Here is a 17,432-nt window from a genome sequence, read left to right as displayed (position 1 = left end):
TAAGATAGTCTTTTCAACCATCAAATTACCAAAATAGTTTTTTTTTAATCATGGCAATTTAGTATTAGCACCAGAGAATTCAGTGCCAATATTGATAGAACTTTCTTGGAAGTCTGCTTGGCTCCCTCAAAACGTTCATGTCGTTGACCCAATAATTTTACATCCAAGATCTACCCTGAGGAATTTATTTGAAATGCAAGGATTTATTGAAGGATGCATATCTGATTAAATGATGACCCCTAACTTCTCATTTTTTTTCTAGGAATATTGGAGACTCATGAAGAACAAAGCCTGGTGAAGCTGGGTCAGGCCCTGGTAGGGCCCAGGTCCAGGACCCAGGCCTCCCACTCCTCTTATCTCCCCAGAGCTATCGTGCTCCCCAGCGAAGATGTCAGTGTGGAGCAATGGCAGCTCCAACGTGTCCTACACCAGCTTCCTCCTGGTGGGCTTCCCGGGGCTGCAGGAATCCCGCACCCTCTTGGTGCTGCCCTTCCTCAGCCTCTACCTGGTGATCCTCTCCGCCAATGCCCTGGTCATCCACACGGTGGTGGCCCAGCGGAGCCTGCACCAGCCCATGTACCTGCTCATTGCCCTGCTCCTGGCCATCAATGTCTGTGCCGCCACCACCGTGGTGCCCGCCATGCTGTTCAGCTTCTCCACCCACTTCAGTCGCATTTCCCTGCCTCGCTGTCTGCTCCAGATGTTCTGCATCTACTTCCTCATTGTCTTTGACTGTAACATCCTCCTGGTCATGGCCCTAGACCGCTATGTTGCCATCTGCTACCCTCTTCGCTACCCCGAGATAGTGACAGCCCAGTTGCTGGCTGGCCTGGTGGGGGTGGCAGCTGCCAGGAGCACTTGCATTGTTGCTCCAGTGGTGGGGCTGGCCTCCCGGCTTCGCTTCTGCCGCTCAGATGTGATCCACCACTTTGCCTGTGAGCACATGGCCCTGATGAAGCTCTCCTGTGGGGACATCTCCCTGAACAAGACTGTGGGTCTCAGTGTCCGCATCTTCAACAGAGTCCTGGACATGCTGCTGCTCGGAGCCTCCTACTCCCGCATCATCCATGCTGCATTTCGAATTTCATCAGGTGCAGCACGTTCCAAGGCCCTGAACACCTGTGGCTCCCACCTGCTGGTCATCTTCACTGTCTACTCCTCCACCATGTCCTCATCCATCGTCTACCGCGTGGCCCACAAAGCCTCCCAGGACGTGCACAACCTTCTCAGTGCCTTCTACCTGCTGCTTCCATGTCTGGTCAACCCTGTCATCTATGGGGCCAGGATCAAGGAAATCAGGCAGCACCTGGCATTCCTGTTTCAAAGGGCACAGCTGCAGGTCCCCACTGAGAAGCCCCAGTCCCTGCCCTCACATAGGGAGCTTCCTGCCTGACTCCCTGGGACTTGTGGATCCTACAATCACTCTCACTGTCAAGTGGGTAAATGTGCAAGTGAGTCATCCCTGCTCTATTTTGGCTTTGGCTATCTGCATTCGTCTTTGAGAGTCTTTTATCCCTTTCCTGAAAAATAGCTACTTATCTGGAATTACAGAGTAACCACTGCAAAGTAAGCTCTATCTTTGCCTTCTCAATTTTCTCCCCTTTCTTCTGCATGTGATTTTCATCCATTCATTCATTCACTCTCAGATTTGATCTTCAAACATTTATTATAAATACATCAGGCTAACCCCCTGATTGCAAAGAAAGAAAAAAAATTGGTCTCTTCCCTGAAGGAGGTTCCAATCTAGCAAGCTGTAAAGACACATAGTGTTCAACAATGGCTTTACATACAAAATGCTGTGGGAACCTAGAGGAGAGACAAGCACTACCATAGAAGATTTCACAGAGAAGGTGAATTTGAGTTGTGTTGGAAGGATTAGATAAGATGTTTACTGGAGAGGAAGGAGATAGAGAAGAAAAGGCGTTCTAGGCCAAAAGAACAGCATGTGCAAAGGCACAGGGCTGTAGATAAAGATGGTAGAACGCCTTGGCAGTTCCAAGTTTCCCTAGCGCTGATGGAATATGGGGGCCTGGTGGGAAATGGGCTGGATGGGTAGGCAGAAGTCAGACGATGAAAGGCCTTATCTGTCGCGCTAAGGGTTTGAGTTCTTTACTCCAGGCAGTGTGTACCCTTCTAAGAGTCCAAAGCAGGCAGGTGGCAAGATCACATTTGTGTTTCAGAATGATCACTCTGCCGTCATAGTAGAGTGTGGATTAGAGAGAGACAAGCCTGGAGGCTGTTACACTAGAGATGCTGGTGGCCTGGACCTGATTATCGACAGCAGGGGTGAAGAGAGGTAGAAGGATGCAAGAGATTTCAGAAGGTTGAATTTGTATGTAGGAGACAGAGAGGCAGGAGGAAAACAAGGAGAGAGTAGCCTCACGAAAGCTAAGGGAGGAGACCGTTCTAAGAAGTGTGGAGTGATCAGCAATGTTAACTCCTCTGATGGGTCAAGCAGAATGAAGACTGAAGGGTGCTTAGACTTAGTAGCACACAGGTAATTGATGAGTGCTTTAGCAAAGGCAGTTCCCTCTTCAGGCCCTGGGGATACAATGATGAGCACAATATGGTCCTTACCCTCATGGACTTTATAGTTCAGGGGAGACACAGGCTTTAGTCAACTGATTTCAATGCAGTGCAGTCTTGGGAACTAAAATAGAACTACTGTGATTCTGAATGGATTGGAATAGAGAAGTTTATTTGGGGGAGGTGAGGAGGATAGAGAGCAATAGTGGAAGGGAAGGTAGAGAAGAGGATGCAGGTAAACTTTACAGAGTAGAAAGAATATGAGGCTTGGAGAGAGAGAGACCTCAGTTTGATTCTTGGCTCAGCCACTTACAGGTTGTAAGGACCATGGGGCAATTTTGGAACTGTCTCTGAACCTCAGTTTCCTCATCTGCAAAAGGGAGGTAAATAATGTTAAGGAGAGGAGGACCATTTGGGAGGAAAGCCAAAGAATGATCCATTAAAGGAGGTGCCGTATTGGAACAAGAGCAAAGGAGGAAATCTGAGCCTTGAGAGCAGGGGCCTCTTCTTCTGATACAGAAAGAAGGAGTGAAGAAGGTGTGGAATTGTACGGTTGTGCTGTTTCTCCAGAGACACTTAGCAGTCCAGGTACAGCTTTCATCCAATTGTCAGAAGGATATAGCCAAAAAACAGGAGTACTGGAGAGAGAGTCATTGAGCTGCCTGACGTCCAAGGGCATGTGAAGGGCAGGGAAGACAGGAGGGTTCCGAATAGCTGAAGACAGATGAAAGGCCTAGGGGTCATCGTGAGATATAAAAGTAGAAAGTGTAGGGGGAAGGAACAAGATGGCTTGAAAGAAGGATACTAAAATATGAGACTTTAGAGATAGTGTATTTATGGCTCATGATCTAGGGTATGATCACATATTTGTGGCTTAGACTGGATGGAGAATGTGTCACTAGTGTTGAAGACGCAAATAAGCAATAAACAAAGATTTTGGGTAGATCATCGAGATGAATGAACTCTACTGTGGTCCAAGAGAATGGCAGGAGTCGGGGAAGAAAGGCAGACTAAGCCAGTGTCCGCTATGAAAATGGGAGAAGGAACTTGAAGCTGTTTGATAGCAATGATGAGGAAGGAAGGGGACACAAAGTCGGGGGAAAAAATCGTTTTAAGCAACATTAGGGAGCTACTTTAAAAAAAATTACCAAAATGTCAAGATATGGCTACCCAGGTTTCCGAGAGAAAATTCAAGAAGGGAAATTACTTGCAAATGGTTATTTCTTAAAACACGTAATCAAATTGAGGGTTTCCTTTCCTTTTGAGTTTCAGGCTTGCAACCTGAGCACTTCAGTACAGAGGACGGTTGTTTCATAGAACACAGCAGGAAGTAGCTGGTGTAGTCTGACACTGTCCAGAAAAGGCCAGTGAAAGACAGACAGACAGACAGGATGGGAAGACAATGAAAGCCCCTTCGAAACAAGAGTGGAACAAGAGCTAACCTGCTCTCCTCTTCTCCAGGCCAACTTATATCATAAGTTTTCCATCAGTTCTGTTTCAAGGAAACAACATGTAATGAGTTTAGCATGTATTATGCATGGGGGGAAGGAGGGCATGTTTGATTTTTCTTAGGAAGAAAATGGGGTGTGGAACACACGAGAAGAATAAGCAAGCATGCTTACAATGTCCCTGGGAATAGGAGAGAGCAACACTGTAGAAGTCATCCTTCCCAGACTTGAGTGTGCAAGGAGAGAAGCACAAAGAGGGCAGTGCTTCTGCCCCTGGAGCACCCAGGCTGATGGAGGACTTATGGTCCTTATCTTTCAAGAACCACTAGAATGATGGAGGAAGCACGTTCTCTCTCTTGGGGAGGAAATAGCCATCATCTTCAAGGTCCACTCGGTCTAAGTATATACTCCCTACCAGCATCCTACTGCTCCACCACTCTCCTTCTCTACCAGACAGTAACAGTCAAGCTTCCAAAGAAATCCAATAAATGTTTCTAGATTAAATTCGGTGAAATACCATAACCATAGGGAAAATATTAGGGAGATGGAGGGTCACAGTACCCTCCATTCTAAGGAGGCTACTCCTTTCTGGGTCAGACACTGCTCTCTTCCATGATTGTCCAGAGCATCAGATATGATTTCAAAATACAACAAAATATCTCTGTCCTAATGCTCTCTGCCTAGTCCTCAAGACCTGGCCTTCACCTTCACCACTAGCACTTAAAGAGACTGCTCAATATGGAAGAAAAAGCATGAATGTTAGAGTCCATTAGAGCTGGGTTTAGTACCCAGCTATGCCTGAAGGTTGAGCTGTTCGGTGGGCATGATGAACTGAAAACAAAAACAGACCTACAGAAGAAAATTCTTGGCACAGCAAACCCTCTCTGAGGCCTGCTTGCTGCTTCGTGGCTCTAAAGCAAGGGGAAGGTTTCGCAGAACTAGAAGCATCAAACCAAAAAGATCACCTGGGATTTTCTCTCACTCTCTCCCAGTCCCACCCTCGCATTATCAGTTAAATTGCGCTAACATCTTCTTAAAGAGAAAACCAATCTGAGGAGTGAATAGTCCCCTAACTTTTTACCACTCAGAGTCTGGTAAGGAAAATAGAAACCACACTAGATATTTCACCAGAGAATTTAATGTAGGGAGTTTGTTATACAGGAGGTAGAGACTTGAAAAGGCAAAAGATCTTGAGGTAACACGTAGGTAGCAGGAAGCAGCTACCACCCCTATGGCTCAGGGAAAGAAGGGAAGAGGTTGAGATGATCAGAGCCTAGAAGCTTGGAGAAGCCCTGCAGAGCTGAAATTCAGACCTCTGAGCAGTAAGTGTCACCAGGATGCAGCTGGTACCTCAGGAACTCATAGGAGTGGCTGTGTAGAGCTGGGACGCAGATCTATGAGAAAAGGATACTATTTGGCTAGTGTTGAATCTTAAGAGCTCAGAGCAAAGATGCCACTAGGCTAGGATTCAGACCTCTCATTGCAGTGAGAGGGCAGGGGGGATGGTGAGGCAAGACTGCCCAGAAGGTGCTGCTACCTCCAAGGGGGACAATAAGGCTGGTTCTGGGAAAGCCCAGAGAAATCATGAACTGGAACCAATTGCAGTTGGCACAGTGAAGATCTGTTGTTGGGGTTATGCTGACAGGAACAATAAACAAACAGGAAGGAGCTGGTCCCTTCTGCCTTCCTCTTGCTTTCCAATAACCTCTAGTGTCCATTATTGGAAGACTACAACAGACCGCCTGCCTGATAAAGGATAGATGTGGTTTGCAGAGTCCCAACCCCAGCACCACAAAGCCAAGAAGACTGGATTTGGAGCTGAGACACAATAGCTTAATAATCAGCCCAAAACTGTTGCAAAATTCTTTCAGAAAAAATGAAAATAATGCACATGGCTGGCTTGACCATTTTGCAAGTGACCAGAGGAAGACTTTGGTCTATTTCTTATATATTTTACACACTTTGAGAGGGGGTCATAAAAGGCATTATACTGTGTTCTGCTAGGAAAATAGGCATTCCGTCTAGGATATTCCCACAATAGCCCCTGTAACAGATACTGCAATGATGGCCCCAGAACTTATCCTCTTTCTGTATCTACACATTTTGCCATGTAACCCTGTGGTCACCTTCTACTCAAATTCTGGGCTCAACCAAATGACTTGCTTTGGCGAATTAGCAGATCTGGACAAAGTGTATGAGTGTTTCTTCTTGCCATCTTGCACCTCTGTCGTCACCGTGAGAACATTCTCAGGTTAACTTGCAAAAGGTTGAAAAATACTTGAGGTAGAGCTCAGTCACCCCAGTTATCCCCGCCACAGCCAGCATAGATGAGTCAACAGCCAGCCAATAGCCAAGTCAAAATCAACAGAGCTGCCTAGTCAACCAACAAGATGTGTGAGCAATAAGTGCTTCTTGTTGCATGTATGCCACTGAGAGTTTGCAGTCGCTTGTTACACAGCAAATTTATGGCAATAGATAAGTAATACATAAATTGGTACCAGGAGTGGGGTGCTGTATAACAAAAACCTAAAATATATGGCATCGGCTTTGAGACTCATCAGTGGGCTGAGGCAGGAAGAGTAGAGAAGAAACTCTGATTCTGAGCTAAGCCATGGGATTTTCTTTGCCCCAAGGGGATGTTAGCAGAGCCGATACAAGTGAAGACTCAAAAAAGTGCCTGGGTATTGACAAAGATTCTTTGCTTGACCAAACTCTAGTCAGGCTCCCGAATCTTCTCCTAGGCCTATCTGTGCACTTCCTTGTTAAATCCAGTTTCAGCAAGAACCCTGCTAAGTCAGTTTAACCAGAAGCCCTCACCCTCAATGTCTGATCACTGTTATTGGGTTCCTCATCCTCCGCCATCCTCCAGGTAATGTCTGATTACTCTGGCCTTTCTTCAGCAAAGAATCCTGTTAGGTCAGTTTAGCCAGAATCTCCTTACCCCTGACGCTTCCTCTTAGTAATCTTCCATCCACTGACCCCCATCCTGCTCCTTGGCTATATTCCCACTTGCCCATCTTTTTTTTTTTCCCAATCTTGTATTTGGAATTGAGCTTGGTTCTACACTGAGGTCTCTTTTCCTCTATTGCAATAGTCTTGAATAAAATCTGTTTTTACCACTTTAACTACTGTCCAGCTCTGGTTTTTCTTTGATAGAATTTCCACCTGTCCTCTTGCATCTCTGCTATAACTATGAGAACATGCTTGGGCTAGCCTGATGGAGGAACACAGACACATTCTGCAGAGCTGAGTTGCCCAGCCTAACCTCGATAAGCTGATAGCAGCCAAGCCCTAGACATGTGAGCAAGCCCAGCCAAAGTCAGCAGAGCCACCTAGCTGGACACCCCAAATGTGTGAACAATAAATGCATACAATAAACGTATGTCATTGAGTTTCTGTGGCTGTTGATTACGCAGCAATTCTGTGACAAGAGATAAATAACAAAATGACTAAACAATGTTCTATACACAGTATGTCTACAATAAGTGCTACCCTTCTTCCTTTATCACATTGTGTTAATATATATTAAACAAATGTCTTTTTTTTAAATTGAGATATAATTGACATACAACATTATATTAGTTTCAGGTGTACAACACGATTTAGTATATGTGTATACTGTGAAATGATCACCACAATAAGTCTAGTTAACGTCCGTCACCACACATAGTCACAAATTTTTTTCTTGTGATGAGAACTTTTAAGATCTGCTCTCTCAGCGACTTTCAAATATCCGATACAGTATTATTACCTACAGTCACCATGCTATACATGACATCTCCAAGGCTTATTTAGTTTATAACTGTAAATTTGTACCTTTGATCCATATTTCAATAAAGATCTTTTTGACTGCTTCATGATGAGTTCTATAAGAGTAGAAATTGTATTTTAAAGATGTGAGAGTAAGGTAGTGAGAAAACATTATTCTTTTAATAGGAAAGTCATTGTTTGTTAGAGAAAATACATTGACAAGTACTTGAAGATAGAAAGTGTTAACAGCAAGGGGTTAGTACCCATTCCAATAAATACCACTCTCCAATAAAAGGAGTCAGGGATGCTTGGAGAAATGGCTGATTTCAGAGCTTGGTATGGAAAATACGAGATGATTCCAGATTATCTTATGGAGTCAGAAAGTATGGAAGTGCTCAAAAAATGATGAGGACCTGTCTAAAGGATAGAGGGACCAATTTGAAGGGGGTTCTAATAGCCAAATCAGGGACAATTTGAGCAAGAAAATAAGTGATGATAGTAATGGATGATAGCCTTTAGAATATGAATCCATAAGTCTGTACTGACTTAAAGAAAGAAAGAAACAAAAAAACAAATGGGAGAGAAGGGAAAACTCTTCCTTACAGTATAGTTCCAATTAATAAATGCAGAAGTAATAACAGAAACAGAAAATCACCTGATGGCAAACATCACGGTGATAAATGTTCCAACCAAGAATGCTTAATGTATGCTAAATTTAGTGGGGAAATGTATGATGAGAAAAAAGATATAGATATATAGATATATGAAATATATATATAATCTCAAAGTATTCCCTAGCAAGGTACTTATTAATCACCAAGGGAAACATAATAACTTTACACTGGAGAAACCTGGCAGCGTCTTAAGCAAGCGATCGATGTTGACATCACCAGCAATGGCACAAAGTGGTATCACGTGTCTTCTGAAATGACGCACAATCTCACTTCTGTGGTATTCTTGCAAAAAAAATGCATAACCTGGCTTGAGTCAAGAGGAAATGCCCAAGAGACTCAAAATGAGGGGGCTCTACAAAACAGCTGGCCGGCGCTCTTCAAGAGTGTTTAAGATCGTGAAAGACAAGGAAAACTGAAGAACTGTCCCAGATTAAAGGAGACTATGAGACGTGAGAACCAGAGGCAAAGGTGTAACACTGAGTTGGATCCTGGGTGAGAAAAGGGACATTAGTGAGACATCTGTCAGAATTTAGATGTTGTCTGTAAATTAGATAATATTGTGTCAATATTAATTTCCTGGTTCTGATGATTGTAAGATGCTAACACTGGTGACTGGGTGAAGGGTATACAGGAATTTTTTGTACTGTTGTGGCAACATTTTTTCTCTGAAATTATTTCAAAATTAAAAGTCAAAAAGAATTTTAAGAATGGTGGAACTGTTCTCTGTGGAAAATGGGGGAAATGTTCAGTTCCTAGAGAGAAGGAGGATGAGAAACAGGGGAGGATAACCCAGGACATGGAGAAAGTGTGCATACTGTCTAGTGTGACCCCACCTTCCCCCCAATATCCTCAGTGAAAAATCACAAAGTCACGGAGAAACCTGAGCAGCGAACATCAGAGCCAAGACACGGCGACTGTGCTGCACTGACCCGGAGGGCCTTGCTGAACCTGGTGGGGCTCTGTGTCGTCACACCTCAGAAGAGGCCGTGCGCAGGATGTAACACATGGTATGCAGTACATGTGGTAACTATTTGTCGGAAATATTAAAGAAAGGTACACTTAAATGTTAAAGTCCAAACCACAAAATTTTTACAAAATAACAAAGGAATATATCTCCTTTTGTGTGTGTGTGTGTGAGGAAGACTGGCCTTGAGCTAACACCTGTGTCCATCTTCCCACATTTTATGATTTAACATTTAATGAGCAGTGCTAGGTCCATGCCAAGGATCTGAACGTGTGAACCCCAGGCTGCCGAAGCAGAGCGCGTGAACTTAACCACTATGCCACAGGACCGGACCCCAAAGGAATATTTCATCATGACATTGGGGTAATGAGAGTCTTTTTAAATAGGACACAAAAAGTACTAACGTTTTTATAAAGGAAAGAAAAAATGATATATATTTGACTACATGAAGGAAAAACTGATAAATTGGACTATATTAAAATTCAGAACACCTGGCAATCAAAAGCACAGCTGCCACTTTTATGTAGAGGATGATATAGTAACCTGTACAAAGGCATCTGACAAAAGCAAGCTGAAGATAAAATTCATCCCACACTACACTTGCAAAGGCATCAGAGAGGGAGCCTTTTTATAATTTATACAAAGGTACCCTATAGGCTAGACACAGTTTCAATCAAAAGACACCAAAACAGAGTGAAAAGGCAAGCCACAGATTTGAGAAAGATATTTGCAATAAATTTAACCAACAAAGAACTAGTATCCAGAATATATAAAGAACAACTACAAATCAATAAGAAAAAAGACAACTTAATAGTGAAATAGACAAAAGACTTGGGCAGTCACTTCAAAAAACAAGCATATGCAAAGGTTCAACCTCCAGCCTCTCACATACAGATGATCAGGTTGTGCACTGTACAACTTCACAACATCTATCTTATAGACATAGATATATGTCTATATAGATTTGTATATGTATATAGATTTGCATATGTATTACAACAATTTCCCAGCAGATGACAATGAAAACTCTCGTAAACTACTAGTGAAGTTGTAGATTGGTGCAACCACTTTGGAAGACAATTTGCCATTATCTAGAAAAATTCAAGATATGCATACTCTAGACCCCACAAATCTCCCCAGGCACATGGGCATCAAAATACATGTACAAGGGGGCTGGCCCAGTGGCGCAGCAGTTAAGTGCACACATTCCACTTCTCAGCGGCCCGGGGTTCGCCGGTTCGGATCCCGGGTGCAGACATGGCACCGCTTGGCACACCATGCTGTGGTAGGCGTCCCACATATAAAGTAGAGGAAGATGGGCACGGATGTTAGCTGAGGGCAAGTCTTCCTCAGCAAAAAGAGGAGGATTGGCAGTAGTTAGCTCAGGGCTAATCTTCCTCAAAAAAAAAAAAAAATACGTGTACAAGAATATTCACAGTTGCATTGTTTCTAATTGTGAAAAACCAGAAACAGGATAAATGTCCCTTAGCGATAAAATGTGTAAATAGATTATGGTACATTCATACATTGGAATGCTACCAATGATAAAATAAACTGCAGTCACACATAATATGAATGAATTTTACAAACATAATCTTGAGTTTTTTCTTATTTTTCTAAATCTCTTTAGGATATAATGGACTGTATAAAGCCAAAAATATATACAATGTGTTGTGGGGTTTATAATTTATGTGGAAATAAAACACAGGAGAACAATTACACAAACTCTGGGAGAGGGGAAACGGAAGAATCCTGTTGTGAGGATCTCATACTACGCTCTGAAGTGGCATAATATCACTTAAAAGCAGACTGTGGTAAGTTAAAGATGTGCACTATAAATCCTAAAGCAACCACTAAAATGACACAACTAGGAGGCACAGCTAATAAGCCAACAAAGAAGAGAAAATGGAATCATAAAAAATATTCAATCCAAAGAAGGCAGAAAAACAGGAAAGGAGCAAATTCCAGAGGACAAACTGGCCACGCCTCCCTGAGGGAGCCAGCCTCTGCCTCTGTGGGTCTCAGCTCTTCACACAGAGTCCACACTGAAGTCACCTCCTGCCCAAGATTCTGAGCCACCCAGACGGGGGAAGTAAATACCTCACCAATCTCAGTGTGCACATACGTGCGTAGGGATTCATGCACATGTGTGCGCACACGCACACACACACTCACACATGCCCCTGTCTGGACAACTGGGCTTTCCGATTGTCACCCTTTTCTGCCTTTGGGTGACTCCTGAGTGCCCATGTAACCCCCAAATTTCAGGAGACCTTTCCCCTTAGCTGAGACCCAGGTCTTCCCAGTCAGTAATACCAGCTTCTGCCTGTTAGTGCCTCTAGGATGGAGCCTGACCTGAACCCTGACTTGCTCTCTCTGAGCCTCTAATGGCTCACCTGTAAAATGAGGGAATCCCTCAGCAGATGTAACTGCTCTATGAGAGATACCAAGAGCCATAGAAGTGAAAACATTACTACACTGCCACCACCACACAGCCTCTCTCCTTGGGGTCCTCCCGAAGTTCTTCTGGGTTTCTCATTGTTTCCTCCTTTGAGTCCATGGGAGTGACTACCCGCTGGGAATCTCCTAAGGCTCCTCCCGGGAGCCACAGGTCTACTTATCCATCCCCTCCCTCGGTCTCATAGATCAGTGCCTTGGAGCTGGGCACTGACCTCAGGCCTTAACTTTTCAGAGGTAAAACCAAAGCCACAGCAGGCTGCTCCCTGACAAGAGACCACTACAGGCTGCCACGGTGAGGTTGGGGGCAAGAAGAAAAAAGATTTATAGGGGATTTGGAGGCAGGTAAACCTGAGATTGGAACTGAACTCTACCTTTTACCATTGACGAACGTAAGTTCATATCCCAGCTCTATCATTTAATACTCAGGATAGTTTAAGAAAATTAGTTAAATTCCTAAACCTCAGCGTCCTCATCTATAAACTGGGCTAGTAACAGAGTTCCTCTTAGGGTTGCTGTGAGTATTAAAGAGATGCTCTATGGGAAAGCCCCTTGGAATCATGCCTGGCATGTATTAAGTACTCAATGAATGCTAAACTCTTCATACTGTTGCTGAGATAAGAATGCTTGGGGTCTGTCCAATGCTGCCTCTCATGTCCGGTGGGCGGGGGAAAGCTGTGGTGTCGATGCAAGAGTCCTAGAAGACCTAAATTTGAGGCCTGGCTCTTCTTGCAAGGTCAAACTAAGTAAATTACTTGGAATCTCTGGGCCTTGATGGGTTTAGTTTTTCATTCATTCATTCAACCTCAAAGGGTGCTCTAAGTTGCAAATAAGAATGTTTGTTAAAATCCCTCTGTGCATTCATTTATTCCTTCAACACAACACTTAACTGAGCACATATTCTGCAGTGGGCTCTGTGCCAGTTGCTGGGACAGAGATGAATAAGACACGGTCCCCCACTAGCAATGCTTTCTATCCAGCAGGAAGATAGATCAGCAAGACAGCGATTATTCCACGGTAAAGAGATGCCCGGGGACTTGGTTTTGGTTTTCTTTCGTTTTTTTAAAGATTTTATTTTTTCCTTTTTCTCCCCAAAGCCCCCCGGTACATAGTTGTATCTTCTTCATTGTGGGTCCTTCTAGTTGTGCCATGTGGGATGCTGCCTCAGCGTGGTTTGATGAGCAGTGCCATGTCTGCGCCCAGGCTTCAAACCAAGGAAACACTGGGTCACCTGCAGCGGAGCGTGAGAACTTAACCACTGGGCCACGGGGCCAGCCCCTTTTTTTTTTTTTTATGAAATACGTTCACTTTTTTTTTTTTTTTTTGAGGAAGATTAGCCCTGAGCTAACATCTGCTGCCAATCCTCCTCTTTTTGCTGAGGAAAACTGGCCCTGAGCTAACACCTATGCCCATCTTCCTCTACTTTATATGTGGGACACCTGCCACAGCATGGCTTGCCAAGCAGTGCCATGTCTGCACCTGGGATCCGAACCGGTGAAGCCCGGGCCGCTGAAGCAGAACGTGTGCACTTAACCACTGCGCCACTGGGCCAGCCCCCAGGGACTTGATTTTAAAGGTGAGGAGAAAGATTGGAAGCTAGAGGGCTATATGAAGTCAAGGAAGAGTTTATTTTCTCTAATGACAGAGACTTGAACTTTTTCATATGCTGAGAGGAAAGGGTGGAGAAGCAGAAGATATCCTGAGGGCAGAAGAGAGAAGAGACATCTCTTCCACTGGGAACTGAAGGAAGAAAGAAAGATGAGCGCAGTAGCCAGTTTGTGGGGACAGGCGGAAAGCAAAGGAGCTCTTATCCGTGGTTCCGACTGTGACAGCAGAGGAGGGGTGCCTCTTTCTGCAGAGAGCACAGGATGTCTGGCATCTTCATCTTGGCTCTCCTAACTGTCCCACTCCTCTGCTACTAGAACATTAAGCCTTATAGGTGATTTAACTGCGTTGGTCTTTTGCCTCTCCTAGGTCTGTAAATTCCTTTAAGTCTGTAAATTCCTTTACTGTGAAGCCTCCAGAGCAACCAAACCTCTCCTCTGGTCTCCACAACTCCGCTTGCTCCTGTTCCCACTCTCTCTTCCCTCTTTTTCTGAGTCTCCTTCACTGACGTCTGTTATTCTGTCTGCCCCTTAGCATTCTATCTATCTCACGCCCTCTACAACATTATAATCCCCACATTTTCATCTCCAGCCTTAATCCTTCCTCTGAGCTCTCCGCCCTTATTTCTAGTTGCTGACTGGAAGTCTCTTCATTTGTGAGTCCTTACAACATCCAAATGCAATTCATTAACTATACCTCCTAGCCCCCCAACCCTGTTCCTCCTTTCTCAGGCTTTAGTAGCTCCCATGCAGTCATCATAGTTAAAAAAACAAACCGAAAAACCCTTGAAACATTATTGCTGATTTCTCTGTCTCTCTCCACTTCTAACTGGCTCTTAAATCTGATTGACTTGACTCTAGAAACGTGTCTCCATCTCTCTCAAGACCTTCGCTAGCCAGTTACCTGATCTTCTCATCTCTCACAGTCTTTTTCATCCCTTCTGCCCTTCCTTGAGAGAATTGTTATTTACATTTCCTTTATTTACTGCTTTGGGTCCCAGTGTCAAAGAAGCTCCTTAAGGAATTTATCTGAATAATCCTAAAATACAAAACAGAAGAGCAAATTACAGTTCACGTGGCAGAGACAGACCAAGTTTGTCCAAGTTAAGAGGTTCATGGGCAGCCCATGACAGCTTTTTCTCTGTCTTAAAGATGGCCACCCTTTGGCATTTGGGAAGGAGGAATGAAGATCCCTAAACATCTTCTTGGCCACTGCTCCTCCAGGTTGCATTTTCCTCCTTGCCCTGTTATTCTATCATGGACCACCTCTCACCTCACTCACCCTCAGCTTCTCAATTCCACTCTCCTCCATGAAAGTCTTCAACAGACCTCGATTTTTACCACCTCTCCACAAGGGTTGTCTGGCCCTCGCCCAAGCACAATAACAGTACCTTTCCTAAAGTCTGTGTTATTCTGTCTAAAATAATGCTATAAGATTTCCAGAAACACATTCCAGGGTGGGCTTTGGAATTCCAAATCCACTTTCTTTTGAGGTCTCCCTGTGAATTTGCAGACGTCCTTTTTTATTCTTCTAAGTATTCAGAGGGGGGCTACAGTAACATCCACATAAACCTTGATTTTTAGAGACAATACATCTAAATCTATAAGAAGGAAGAACATTTCCTAGCTGCTCCACAATCTATAAGACTTCTCTAATCTTCACTGTAGCTGGTAGTAACAGTAATGTGATCATCTGCCTGGTTTGCCTGAAAGGTTTCCTAGGACCCCTGACGTTCAGTGCTAACACCAGGAAAGTCTTGGGCAAACCGGGACACGTTGGTCATCCTGAAGTTGTTAAGAGAATGCACTCTGGAGTCTGACTGCCTGGGTTCAATTGAGCTCTGCTATTTACTAGCTGTGTGACCTTGAACTAGACTTAGCCTCTCTGCGCCTCACTTTCTTCATCATTTACTGACGAAGAAGATTTTTAAAAGTTAATACATGAAAGCATTTAGAACACTGCCTGACATACAGTAAATGTCCACTAGGTGTTAGTTGTTTTTATGTATATCAGTGTTAGTTCCTCTCATCATCACACCCACCACCAACGAATTGTGCTCCCTAAGAATCTGGATAAGATGTGGGCCCATTACTGATTATTAATGATACAAAAACCTGGCCAAAGCTTTGAAATCACTGCTCTCAGAGCTCAACTAAATGTTTAGATTCCTCCATCTTCTTCCTATTCCTCATTTGCCTACTCAGCAGGCAGTGTTGGAGTACCTCCTGTGTGCCTATAGTGGCTCTGTGCTTGGAGCTCCAGGAACATACCAGAAGTGTGCTCTTACCCCTGCTCTCTTGGAACTCACATTCTGAAAGGAAAGCAGGGTCATCATCCATGACACTGAGGACAAGGCCAGGCAGGAGGCCCCAAGCCTGTCTACAGTGGCTTAGGAAGGGAAAAGTCTCTGCCGCCTGTTGTTTGTGGTCCAGGAAGACCAGAGGTCTCCCCAGCAGCTTTCCTCTGTCCTTGCCACCGTGTGCCCTAGGCACAAAAGTGAGTCCATCATTCCTGGCTGGTTCCTCTCTCCCCGATAATCCTCACCTAGTCCTTCCCAGGCTGCTTGAACCAAAGATTCCTCGTACACTTTCTTGTCCCCCTAATCAAAGGTCTTCATCCTTTCTATCACTTCTGTCCCGTCGCTCTTTTTTCCCCTCATATACCACACTTACTTCCCTCCTAATCTTTTGCTCAGCAATCAAATACCTGCAACATCACAGATAAACAAGTATCTTATAAGTTTACATTTCACACACATAGGCCAAGAGCTCTCTGAGGACAAGGAATGTCTTGTTCATCTAGCAGCTCCCATAACACCCGGCATAATACCTATTTGTGCCCCAAAGGAGTAGACATACACATGGGAAGTGGTCAATCTTCATCCCAAAATCCTCGGGCCCTAAAATAGAAATAGGCTTTCTCCCACTGACTATTTTGTTCTAACAGCCTCTGATCTCCACTCCTGGGGCCAGCCCAGGGCCAAAGCTAATGGGTGAGGATGGAAATACCAGCACCTTCAACATCTCCTATACCAATTTCTTCCTGGTGGGCTTCCCTGGATTGCATGAGCGGCGGCCTCTCCTGGTCCGGCCTCTTACCTTCCTTTATGTGACCATCATCTCAGCCAATGGTCTGGTCATCCACACGGTGGTGGGTCAGCGGAGCCTGCATCAGCCCATGTACGTGCTCATTGCCCTGCTCCTGGCTGTCAACATTTGTGCTGCCACAGCCGTGATGCCCAAAATGCTGGAGGGCTTTGTGCATTATGCTAACCCCATATCACTGCTTGGCTGCCTGGCCCAGATGTTCTTTATTTACTTCACCCTCCTTCTGGACTACAACCTCCTGCTTGCCATGGCCCTAGACCGCTACATGGCCATCTGCCACCCACTCCGCTACACTGACCTGATGACCTCCCGCCTGCTGGGCATGCTGGCCATTCTTGCCCTGACACGGAGCCTGGGAGTGGCAGTGCCCTTGGTGGTGCTAACCTCACGAGCTCAGTTCTGCCGGACAGCAGTGATTCGACACTTCACCTGTGAGTACATTGCACTGCTGAGCATAGCTTGTGGAGACTTGACCTTCAATAATCGGTTGGGGCTGGCCATGCGGCTGGTCACTGTGACCTTTGATTTAGCCCTGCTGGGGACCTCCTACACCCGCATCATCTATGTTGCTTTCCGGATCTCTTCTGGGAAAGCCCGAGCCAAGGCCTTGCACACGTGTGGCTCCCACTTACTGGTCATCCTCACCGTCTACCTCTCCGGCCTCTCCACTTCCATTGTTTTCCGAGTGACCAGGACTGTGTCTCAGGATGTCCAGAACCTGCTCAGTGCCATCTATCTGCTGCTCCCAGGAGCCTTGAATCCTGTCATTTACGGGGTGAGGACCAGGGAGATCCAGGAACACGTAGAAAAGATGCTCTGTGGAAATGAATCAGCCCAGGAGGCTAGGGAGAAGCCAAAGAGGCTGCAGAATAGGCGAGTGGATGGGAAACTGCCAGGGTGA

General features: G+C 44.9%; 2 protein-coding genes across 2 annotated transcripts; both read left to right on the top strand.

Moving 5' to 3' along the window:
• Positions 1–286: 286 nt before the first annotated feature.
• LOC103553711 (olfactory receptor 52K1-like) lies at positions 287–1,560 on the top strand. The gene has a single exon (XM_008524411.2). The coding sequence runs from the start codon at positions 389–391 to the stop codon at positions 1,391–1,393; it is 1,005 nt and encodes a 334-aa protein (XP_008522633.2). The 5' UTR covers positions 287–388; the 3' UTR covers positions 1,394–1,560.
• A 14,852-nt stretch (positions 1,561–16,412) lies between these two features.
• On the top strand, positions 16,413–17,432 carry LOC103558529 (olfactory receptor 52E8-like). Its single transcript, XM_008531564.2, has one exon. The coding sequence runs from the start codon at positions 16,413–16,415 to the stop codon at positions 17,430–17,432; it is 1,020 nt and encodes a 339-aa protein (XP_008529786.2).

The sequence above is a fragment of the Equus przewalskii genome, chromosome 6 (assembly GCF_037783145.1).
Source record: "Equus przewalskii isolate Varuska chromosome 6, EquPr2, whole genome shotgun sequence".
Lineage (NCBI taxonomy): Eukaryota > Metazoa > Chordata > Mammalia > Perissodactyla > Equidae > Equus > Equus przewalskii.
This window is presented reverse-complemented; position numbering and strand designations above follow the sequence as displayed.